Below are 12,270 nucleotides of genomic sequence, written 5' to 3'. Positions count from 1 at the left end.
AAAAAGATAAATGCGACTAGAAAACTTTAAAATAGAAAATGAAGCATCCAATCTACAGAGTTGTATTACAGAAGCTATAAAATCCACTTCAGATGTAGATCCACCTAACATAATTGCAACCTCCTTGAAAAGATTGTGACCAAGATGATAGATCAGGTAGCTCCTAAGAAGTAGTAAACTGTTGTTTAACCCAGATCTTAAAATGCTTTAAAAAAAGAAAAGGCAAGCCAAAAGAGTAAAGCAAACATCTAAATCGGAGACTGATTAAAGCAAGGAAAGTTCTTGCAAAATGTTAGGGATATAAGACGCAAAAAAAGACTTCAGCGCCCAGATACAGAATGCAGCGAACAACTCTTAAAAAGCAGTTTGTTCGGAAATCATTAGAGAAGCCTGAATCTCAAGTGCACATATTTTATCCAGCTAATGCCAATTCTGCAATTCCTAATGCCAATTCCGCAAGGTCAACTGGCTTTTTTGGACAACATTTTCATTGCATGTGATGAAATTGAAAGGGGTTTTGGCTACCAATTTAAACAGCCTACAGACTCCTATAAAAACCAGGAAACATAATCTTCTAACTTTCCAAACGGTGTGGAATTTACATTTCAACCCATCACCGTGACTATCGTGGAGGATGTTTTGAGGAAACTACGGGCCACGTCTTGCTTTGGAGTTGTCATTCCTATAAAGATAATTATGGAGTACTTTAAAATATTTGCTCCCTTTTTTAACCAGACTTATCAACTCCTCTTTTAATCACAATAATGTTCCAGATGTCCTTAAAGAAGTTACTGTGACGCCATTTACGAAGAAACCGAGTTTAAACCCTAGGGACACAACTAACTTCAGACCAATCTCAAATTCATACTTTTTGCTTAAAGTGATTGATAAAATTGCCAGTTTACAACTCCAAGTTTACTTAAGCTGCCTCTATTTTAAACCCTAGACAATCTGACTTTAGAACACACTATGGCACTCCCAGTGTATTATTTGATTTACAATCCAATATGCTGAATATTATGGACGGGGAAGCCAGGGGTACTGATTTTACTCCACCTATTAGCGTCGTCTGATCTGCCTGATCACAGCCACCTTCTGTCTGCCCTGGCTACAGTAGGTAACTATTCAGAGAATGCCATTCAATGGGTCCGGTCATTTCTCAGTAACCGGGGATCCACAGTGCATTGGGATAATGCTTCATCTGCCTCAGCTCCGATATTTCAGAGTACCGCAGAGCGCATGCATGTTGCCAGCGTTATTTAATATCTGTAGCTAACCACTGTGCAACATAGTTGTCAATATGGGGTTGCAAATCACCAAGTACACTGACGACCGTGAATTTGGGTTGGAAGAACCAGTATCACCTGGGCGCCGGTTCATTGAAGTAATTACTCTTTGTATGATTGTATACATATTTGACAAAGAATTAGAGCAGTCTTGTCGCTTTATAGTCATTGGTGATGCACAATTAATGTTTGAGCTGTACTGGACTTAAAAGGCAGGCACAGATATGTTGAATCTTATCTATCAAACCATTAAACTGTGGATGCCAATCCACTGGATATGCCTCAACAGCAATAAAATAGAGCTTGTGGTATTTGGGTGCCCCCAAGCTAGGAAGAAACTTCTGTCTGAGTATATAGAATTTACTATTGAGAATTGTTTGATTTCCTGTGCTGAAAAGAGTTAAAACTTTGGGTGTCTACTTGGAGCCCTCACTGGGGGCAAACACACTATTTATAAAAAAAATAAACTCACGGTACCATGTAAAGCTCTTGCGGCAGATAAAACCGGTCGGCTTAGCACATGCTACAATTCTTCCAAGAATTGATTGCAATGCTCTTCTGGACAGAGCAAATAAAAATTGCATTCACAAACTTCAGGTTATCCAAAACAAGTCGTTTGCATTGCCAAAAACTTGCCCCAGAAATCACAAATATCTGCATTAAGAAAGGAATTGCATTGGTTGCCAGTGGCTGCTCTGGTGCAGTTCAAACTTCTCACTTAAACACACACATGTGTATGGCAATGCCCCGGATTATCTTAGACAAGTTGACCGTACATGAACCCAGGAGAGTCCTAGGGTCCTGTGGCTCCTGGTGCTCTCGTGTAAGGCATGGAATCCTTTTTAAAACTTCGGCAGGAAAGTGATCTGTTCTTGTTTTCGGAAACATCTGAAAAAATTACTGTTTGAATAGAATCACCTTTTAGAATGCACTCCTTTTGATGTCACGTGCTAGCTGTTTTGTCTGATGTCTTACTGTGCGCCCTGATGCTCGCAGGCTGTTGAGACGTTAGAAATAAAGCATTTGGGGGAGGTGTGGTGTGTGGCAAAGGAAAGGGTGTAAATGATCAAGGATAGGCGTCCCCAGACTCCGTGAACCCAGGGGAGTAACAGAACAAGCAACAAAGAAGAAGAAATGGGGTCATGGGAACCGTCCCACTAGAAGGATCAAGCAGGGTAGATTGCTCTCAATCTAGGAGCTCAATGAGGGGATAGGCCAGGTCAAGGATAATATAAAACCAATCAATCTTTTTTGTTCACATATCAAATTACATACACATAGTGCTGAATCCATGGTAAAACAGCATAAAAACAACCAAACAATGTTAGATGTCTACAATTAAAGTGCATAGTTATCTACTGATTATCCTGCAATGCGGGATAAACATAGTGCAATTGCAATTTAGAAACATAATGCACAAGAAAGAGATCCAATTTTCAAAAAATATCACACAAGTCCAACCAAAAAATATATAGAAAAGGGGGGAAAACAAAATACACAGTGTGAAAACAGGAAGTAATATCCCCTGTGATCTTCTAATATTTTCCCCAATTCCAAATAGTATTTAAAATGATATGACGAGTTGAAAATGCAATGATTGTAAACAGATTTGCACTACTTATCACCATTCCGACCTAAACAGTCAACGACCAGTACCTGGTGCAGCTACCATCAATCTCGTCTGCTGCACTGGTATCTAAGGGTAGGTAGTTTCGACGACCTGTAAAACTTGTCTATGGCGTCTATCTCTTCAACTGAAAAGAGAGAAGGCTGGACAGTCGTATTCCTCAGGGCAGAAATGGTTATAATTTATCAAGAACGCAAAACAATTTTAAACAGACAATAGATGGACATCTTGATGTTGTTCCATGTGTCCTTTCATAGCCCGGTTCTTTCTCTCTCTCTCTCTATATATATATATATATATATATATATATATATATATATATATATATATATATATATATATAGTTAATGCGTTCCACCTTAATCCGATTTAAATCTGCCCCAATAACTGCTTTTACATAAGTTCTTGCCTTGGCTTCTTCCAGTCACTGCTTGATTGCGCTTACAGCTGTATACTGCTTAATTGCAGCAACAGTCTTCGCTTGGCTTAGGTGTAGGCAGAACTACTGGCGAATCCCTGGATTGGGTAATTGGAGAGGAGGTGCTGGAGTCGCAACTGCACCCTTAATTTGTTATCGGGAGCAAGGGATGCTCCAGACCCTGCACGGCGTCAATCCGCTGATGGAGAGATGCCTGAGCGGCTGCCATGCCGGTACGCAGGTCTGAAGAGGCCTGCAGTAATGCAGTTATAGGCATCCCTACAGATAATTGGTGAATCAGACACTTTTTTACTCCCTAAAAATTGGCAAATATTCCCAAAAAAGGAAAAAGACCCATTGAATCTTACGCCCCTCGTTTGACCCACACAGCTCTATGGATCTGTTTGGATCAGTAGTGCACATGGTACCACAGGAGGAAACTGTATCTTAGTGTGCATGGTGCAAAGAAATATGCATTATAAAATTCCGTTTTTCAGTTGAAACATATTTCTACTTGCTTATAAAATACTCTCATTGGGAATAGGGAGTAAAATACTCCCACTTCCAAATCTTATCTGGAGCACTGGTCGTAGGCTCTGCGTCTATTCCACTGCTATTGATAGGTGTGGCTTCTCAATCTGCCAAAATCCCACCACGGCCAGACCATAAGCACGCCTGTAGTGGGTCTCCTTTACAGGGAAACTTTCCCTCGGAGAGTGCAGCCCGTGAAGCATACTGGGCTAGGGGCTCCGGTGAAAAGACAGGAAGTCATTAGGGCTGCAGGGAGAAAAGAGACGAGACACAGCCATCGCTTTGAGGCGATACAGTTTCGCCCATCTCCCTCCTGTCCCCCAAATACCTTTCCTACCTGATGGTGATGTTGCTGTGCTGTTTAACCTGCAGCACGTTGACAAAAAACCCACACTTCTATTAGTTAAAGTCCAGTGATCAGCCCAACGATCATTTCAAAACGGGGGGCACAATAATGTCCAAAGGGCGCAGGGACCTGACTGGAACCAGCACAAAAAGCTAAAGGGGGTTAATCCAGAAAACAAGGTCCAAAGGGTCATAATAGTTCAGGGCCAATCCGCAGTTAATCCATAAAGCTAGAGCGAGTATAGTTCCAGGAAGGTAAACCAATCCAAGGCGTCCCAACCATGCAGGATAAATCAGTAGGTAATACAAAGAGCAAGGAACCATAGGCTGAGGTAGAGTACTGGTAAAACAAGCCGAGATCTTACTCGACGGGCAGACAAGGGCGAGGCAATAGTATTCAGAGGACAGAAACCAGGTCGTCATTAATAGCAGATCAGGTTTCAGGAGGAACAGGTAACAAAAAACGAGTGTAGCTACTCCCGAAGCAGTTGAGGAGCACCAACACCTGCTCTTTCATCCCCTTTATTGATAGAGTGGATGCAAAGCCGATCTTCTGGGCCGTGTCCTTGGCAGCGTATGTGCGCACATACTGAGATTCATGGGAATCGTAGTGCCTTAATTCAAGAATATCCGGGGAATGAAGATACCGACGTCGGGGAGGTCTGGAAACCTGTTCTGCGTATCTCCACGGAATGCCCCATGCCCTGGCGTGTCTCAAAGCGAAGCCAAGGGCCTTTCCTGATAGCTATGATGTGGCAGAAGAGCTGATTGTCGGACGTGGGGACTTGCTGTATTGTGGGAGGGTAGGCAGAGGTGTGAAGAACTAGCCAGAGTGCCGTTGGTAGGTAGCAAAAGTGAGCGCAGGAATGCTAGTGCCAAGAGTTGGAACACTGGATGGAGAGCGAATTGTTGGTGACAAAATTGGTAGTGGTCATAGAATGCAGGCTGTGATCATATGGCGTTTGGAGTTCTGGGCTGGTGCTAGCACATTGGAATGTGTTGGTTATTGAATGATTGAGGAGCCTTGGGCCCATTACTTAATAGGGGGGGTTTGAGGGTTGTTGGAAGAATTGAGATTTGACAAACCACCAGGGTTTCGGTTATCTATTTGTATAGTCCCTGTGGGGTAAGGGACTGACCGTAGCAGGCATACAACCCCCATTTGTTAATGGCCTAAACCAGGCCAGGTTTCCAGGTTATCCATCTTAAATATTCTGCCCTTAGTGGCACCCAGTTGATCCAAAATGATGCACTGCTGAAGTGAAGCAATTATGCATGACTTCATTAGGTGATGTGATACTTGGTAGTTTGATAAGTTGAGGAGATCTATGCGATACTTGAACGCAGAGAAGGAATGGACTGTAGGTGGAGGGGGGGCACAGAGATTGTGATTTTTGTGATGAGCAAGAGCCTTTTGCTTTGGGGTAATTGGAGTACTTGTTATAGGCAGCATGATAGGAAATGAGGAAGGCAGGGTAACAAGACTGGTGATGGTGAGTTGGACTAGAGAATGCCAAAATGGCAGCAGTTATGCTATACAAGAGCTTACTGGAATGTAACATTCAATGCCAACCATGTTTTTTTGCCTTCAGATTATGTGAGGTTTACACTTAATAGACAAATGAATCAGGAACAGTCTAAACAGCTGTTGATGATTTCTGGACAGGCAAAAAAGTAACTGCATACACTTTCGTGTGGACTGTAGGAGAGGATAGTTTGTGTGTGTGTATGTATATATATATATATATATATATGTGTGTGTGTACAGGAGGAACAATGCTCTTTTGATCACAAAATAATGTGCAATAGGTCACATTTGAAGGGAAGCAGTGAGCTTCTTACAATGGGGTGAGTTTAAGAGTCATTCTGACCAGGTTGTGAAGGGGAGTAAATTGAACAGTCACGGACAATACATAAGTGGACATACATAGATTAAGGACAACTAACATTGGACATTTTTAAGTGCAGGTAGGCGGTACGGCCAGTTGTGCTCAGGACATGACCACGATGGGTGAAGTACTAGAATGGAGGCAGAGGAAGTGTGACACAGAGGCAGGTTAGAGGCAAGGGAAGAATGTTATCTAGCAGGCAGACAAGGGGTAGCTTAAGAGGTTAAGTCTGAGGTGAGAAGTTAGGCTTTTAATTTGGTTTTGAACAAATTTGTGTGGGCTGTTTCTCGGATGTCTGGGGGAAGAGAATTCCACGCAAGTGGAGCAAGAAGAGGGAGGTGGTGGAAGCGAGAGGAAGCAGATGGAGGGTGCAGATCCATAATGGTAGTTGAGGCAGAGCAGAGATTACGAGAAGGCTTATCGAGTTGGATAGAGGAAGATGGATGCAGTGGTGCCTTACCATGGATAGATTTGTGAACCAGCAGAAAAAAGTTAAATCTGGCCCTGTTGACGATACAAGGAAGTAAGTGTGAAGTACGGAAGTTGAGAGTCCTGGTAGCGAAGTTAATGATCTTGTTGAGAGGACAGAAAGCATAGTTGGGGAGACCAAAGAGGATTCTGGCACAGTTAAGTTTAGAGAAGATAAGAGTGGTTAAGAGATGCTTGGCGATGTTGGAAGGAAGGAGGTGTCTGATTTTCCTAATGTTTAGGTGGTTGAGGCAAGCTGCTGTTCCAGTTCTAGAGATGGTGTGAGGAGAATCGTAGATAATGCAGAGGTTTCTAGCTGAGGAAGAGTAGGGAAAGTGTTGGGTGGGAACTGGATAGTCAGAGGTGAGAGAAGAGATAGCTTTTGACGGGGAAAGAGGTGTACCTCTGTTTTGGTAGAGTTTGACATTAGATTCCTCTTCAGGAAAAGAGTAGACGATTTGGGTGTCTGTGAAGAGTGGGTGCGTTAGTGCTCCAAGAGCAGAAGTGTAGAGTGTAAAGAGGAGCGGACCCAAATCAGAGCCTTGTGGAACACCAACAGTTAGATGAGCTAGTTGAGAGGTGTTGTTGCTCCAGGAGACTGAGAATTGGCGTGGTGCAAGGTAGGATTTAATCCAGGCAAGGGCTTGATTGCGAATCCCAAGAAGAGAAGGTATTAAGGATATCAGTCATAAAGTGTGTCAAAGGCAGCAGGCAGGCCAAGGAGAATTAGGATATGTTTTAGTGCTTAGCAGAGGTGATGAAGTTGGACACATTCATGAGTGCAGTTTCCGTGGCGTGACAAGGAGCAGAATCCTGCTTGTAGGGTGTCTTGAAGGTTGTGGGCATTTACGAAATTGGTAAGACGGTTGAACACAACCCTTTCAAGCACTTTAGAGTAGTGCAGAAGGAGAGACGCAGGGTGAAAGTTAGCCGGTAGGTTCGGGTCAGCGCCTTGTTTTTTTTTTAGGATGGGAATGACTGACTGTTTTGAAAATGGGGAAAGCAAGCTGAGTCGAAGGACAGGTTGAAGAGTTCAGCGAGGGATGAGGCCACTGTAGGGGCAATAGGCTTGACTAGCTAAGGACCAAGAGCGTCCGATGGGGAATGAGGGGTTAGCCTTCATTAATAGAGACAGCACTTCATTAGTATTACTGTGACTAAAGTGAGAGCTGGAGGCTGAGGATGGTAGAGTAGAGTGTAAAATGTAGGAGGAGGAAGGCAAGAAGACGGTTTCTAATTTTGGTAATTCCAAAAGGCATATAATTAAGGACACTAAAGTGATGGGTGAATGCTTTTGTTGAATTAGTTTTAACTACTGGCATGGTGGCTTTTAAGCCTGGAGTAACGTTACAACAATCTTATAACCATATGAAAATCATAGGAGATGGAAGCCCTCTGGGCCCCAACGATCACCACCCGAGAAATACAGCTTTGCCATGCTTTCATCCCATGACCCCCCACCATGGCACCGTCCAAGCACAGGCCATAAAACGTGTACACCGTACACCCCACAATAAATAAGTTTAGAAGGCAGCGCTATCTCACCTTCAGAAATGGGTCACGTGTTTTGTGCTGTGAGATGCAGGATAGCATCAAAATTATAGCCTAAAACTAAGGTTGAGTGAAGCCTGAGTTCATGTGACCTTAGCCCGTCCCTGTATCTGCCTGGTGCTCGTTACAGTAATGAAATAATATTGTTTGTGTTAGGAACCAGTTAATTGTCAGGCCAACTTCACCCTAGAGGAGGAGCACAGCAGCACCCACGTGGACCAAGATGAACCGATGAGGATGGACCAGTGGCCTGGGTTCCAATATGGAGCAGGTCCTATATGAGTTCATCCAATTAGGATTGCGGAATTGTGTTTTATGCGGTTACGTCATTTGTGACGTTATTTGTGCTTCTAATGTGCTGCATGTCCCTACGGAGCTCAGAGTCCTCGCGCCAGCAGGGTTCTTTGCTGATGCATTTGCATTTTGGAGAAATAAATCATTGTTATCCTTGCAAACGTGTCTTGGCCCTTTTTCCCCAACGGGCTGTACTTTTTTCTGGTGTGATGCAAGGTTTAACAAAACAAAAATAAGGGTATCTGTTGAGGCAAAGATTGTCATGCCAGTGTTTCTTGATGTGTATCTGTATTTTGCTTGATAGATGATGATCCGATGTAGATTTGGACTTTAAGATCGCTTTTAAGAGGTATCTTTCCTTGAAAGTGCACAGTATCTTTGTCCACACGTGACACAGGCTTCTGGAAATTATTTGGTTGCCACCACAAGAAACGTTGCACGATGTTTTACCTAAAATAGTTGAAATGCAATATTTACATATGAAATCCAACACATTGTTACAGGTGCACCACTGAAATCAGTCTGATTCAAGAGGTGTTTTCTGTAATTAGTACATACTACATGCTTTTAACCGTTTTTTTCTTTGTTCGCCCGACAGGAGACACGCTAATTGTTGAAGAGGACACCAGTAAAACAAAGACTGACATGGCTTCAAAACCGAAAATCCAGGAAAGCAGGGATGTTCTCCCTGGCCTCTCGCGAAAGGTGGTGCCAGCGGACAATTCATGTCTTTTCACTAGTGTCTACTATGTGGTTGAAGGTGGTGTGTACGATCCAGCTTGTGCTCCAGAAATGCGTAATCTTATTGCTCAGATTGTGGCAAGTGACCCAGAGTCCTACTGCGAGGCGGTGCTTGGCAAGTCAAACGAGGAGTACTGTGATTGGATCAGGAGGGATGACACCTGGGGAGGAGCAATTGAGGTTTCTATTTTGTGCAAGTTTTATCAATGTGAAATTTGTGTGGTCGACACTCAGACGGTCAGGATTGATCGCTTTGGGGAGGATGTGGGCTACACAAAGCGAGTCTTGCTTATTTACGATGGTATACACTACGATCCTCTTCAGCGTACATTTCTCGACCCGGATGTACCTCCCTTGACCATTTTTTCTTCCTCAGATGACATTGTACTTGCTCAAGCCTTGGAGCTGGCAGATGAAGCGAGAAGCAAAAGGCAGTTTACAGATGTGAATCGCTTCACTCTACGCTGCATGGTTTGCCAGCAAGGTTTGACTGGACAAGGGGGAGCACGAGAACACGCTAAGGAGACTGGGCATACTAACTTTGGGGAAGTGTGATGTCAGCAGGCACAAAGCAAGCCATCTACCTCACAGAGCTGAAAGCTCTGGGTGTAAAATAAGCTAAATAAATCACATCTTGAAAGCTTGAATGACCCCATGTCGAAACACAAGTGTTAAGGTTTACACGCATGCATCTAATTTGTATAGGTACGTTTCACTAAATGTTAATTTACATACTGAACAGTAATCTGATGTCTAATGTTTGTAATCTTAACACTACCTTTAATCCACAGTAATAGAAAATTCAGCTACAGAGAACGATAGCTCTTCATCTGAGCAATTCTTTCAAAATGATACACAATAATGATCAGTTTGTGTTTAGTAATGGTTTTAGCTATTTAAACCAGGAGTGATTACATCACTAACTGAAAAATCATAGGTTGTATATCGAGAACCTATCGGATGTGATCGATTCAGGACCCAGAGTGCAATGAAATTGTTTGGTGCAGTTTGTCCTGATCCATTTTGTTAGATCTCTGGTTTACAATGTTATGGAATGTTTACAATTTAGGAGCCAAAATAATTTGAACGCTTAGCGTCTGCCAAATAATGTGATCAGCGCTAAATATCCATCACAGGTGCATTGTACATTCTAAAGAAGGGACAAGTAGGTTTTTGGACGTTTTTACTGCTACATATAGCCCTGCTGTGGATCTCGATCGTCTTATTGCCACTAAAGTCCTCTAGTGCACAAAGCACATGTCTGTCAAGCTTGGCTTGTGTTATTGGCTTCACCATCTACATAGACTTGGTCGTTTCTGCCCTCTGAAAATGTTTCAAAATGTATTTAGCCTGGAAGACCACATTAACCCTATTGTGTCAAACAACATTTGGGATAGATTCAGTGAGGTGAAGTGCGCAACAGTCCCAAAGGATACAGGTAATGTGTCGTGAAAAGACATTCTAGAGAAACAGTAGATTGGAAAGTAATATGATTTATTGCTAAACACCAAGCAAAGATCTTAGATGGGGGCAACAAACAAATGCTTAATGCTGCCTTCCATAGCAATGCAGGGGCCGTGGTTGACTATCCCAAATGTAATGCCGTAGCAGTAGATCTGTCTGGGATTTTAAGCGTGCGTGTATTTTTAAAAAAAAAATGTATTTATAAATCTGTCTTTAGAGGGCAAATTTCACAAAAGCTGGATTGATGGGTAGGGTTCCATGTCATTTCATTGCGGGATGTTTTTATGTTTTTTTGCGGGCTTTTTTTACAATGGATTTTTTTTACAAAAAAAACTCAACTTTTTTGTTTTTGGCGGGTTCTTCCCCAAGCCCCCTCTACATTAATGTTTTATGTATCCCTGAACACCGACCCCCAATATATATATATTTCCAACCCCCCAAAAAAATCAGATGAGTTTTTTTCGGCAAAAAAATACTGTGAAAAACATACCGTGATGAAAGGACGTTGTACCATGGGTAGTACTTGCCTTAGAAGGACTGGTACTGCGCCCTCCAGGAGAGTTGTGTACAGATCCTTGCTTCAGGCATTGCTGCCCAATGACTTCAGCTCTGCCTTATTCTTCACCTGTTTTTACCATTCACGGATCTTAGTGGGCACACTTGCTAAAGCAACACCAAGGGTTCTCCAAAGCCAATGGTCGTATCATCTTCATCATTGGCAGATAAGGAACTAGGCATAAAGGACTGGCGATGAGGGGGGACACTGGCTCATAGTAGCACTGTAGTGGTAATCTGGTTCCATAGAGCTAGTGATGGGGTCCTTGCCTTTGTAAGAACCATTTTATATACACATTTTTGCTAAATTAAAGGAAGGCACTGCTTTTCATAGCAGGTTTTCTTTTGGGTCATTGTTTTTATTTGCCTTTATTGCTGAAGAAATAAATTTGCAGTGTCGAGGCACAGCAGCAGATCTGTATCATTCTATACGTCTGGGGGAAACTTAAGGCAAGATTTGTAAATCTTGCTTGAGCCAGCTTGCCGAAGTTTAATTTCTGGAAAGTCATGTGCAGCTTTATAAGAGTTGTTTTACTTTTAGTGTTTTTTTTTCCTGCACAGGAAATATATCCAAACGAGAATTTGTATTACCTTCTATTAGGTTTCACTAGCATAACAGTGACATAGGTGGCTGTGGGATTGAGCTGTTACTCTAACTATGTGTGGTTTTGTTTTTTATTTTTTTTTTAATTTCTGATGCTTTTACAAATTTATCAGAAGTAATTTGGAAAATTCAATTTTAACATGTTTGCGCTTTCGATGTACGTGTGGAAATCCCTGTGCTCCTCTCAATTTTCCGGTGTGGAAATCCCTGTGCTCCTCTCAATTTTCGGGTGTGGCTGTGCCTGGCGCACTGAGCACTTGCATTGAGCCTTGTGCCAAGAATCCCAAAGTGCATTACAATACTAGAGAGCCTTGAACAAAACCATCACCATTGCAATTTGGTATGAGAAAGCGAAGCAGCCGTTCATAATCTGTTGACAACGCTTGTTTTACAGTGACTGAGCTGGAAGCCAGGCTGCTAAAAACTGCATGCACAGCAAACCAGGAACTTATGTGATTCATAAACTATGGTCGTCTGCGGTGGTGGAAGGAGTGTTT

General features: G+C 42.6%; 1 protein-coding gene across 1 annotated transcript in view; it reads left to right on the top strand.

The window, feature by feature from the left end:
- YOD1 (YOD1 deubiquitinase) overlaps positions 1-9,889 on the top strand; it is a 31,484-nt gene extending 21,595 nt beyond the window's left edge. The window contains exon 2 of the mRNA XM_069633223.1: positions 9,008-9,889. Coding sequence (XP_069489324.1) covers positions 9,008-9,705 — 698 coding nt within the window. The 3' untranslated portion in view covers positions 9,706-9,889. The remainder of the gene's footprint in view (positions 1-9,007) is intronic.
- Positions 9,890-12,270: the final 2,381 nt, after the last annotated feature.

Source organism: Ambystoma mexicanum, chromosome 13 (assembly GCF_040938575.1).
Source record: "Ambystoma mexicanum isolate Mex_15411 chromosome 13, UKY_AmexF1_1, whole genome shotgun sequence".
Lineage (NCBI taxonomy): Eukaryota > Metazoa > Chordata > Amphibia > Caudata > Ambystomatidae > Ambystoma > Ambystoma mexicanum.
This window is presented reverse-complemented; position numbering and strand designations above follow the sequence as displayed.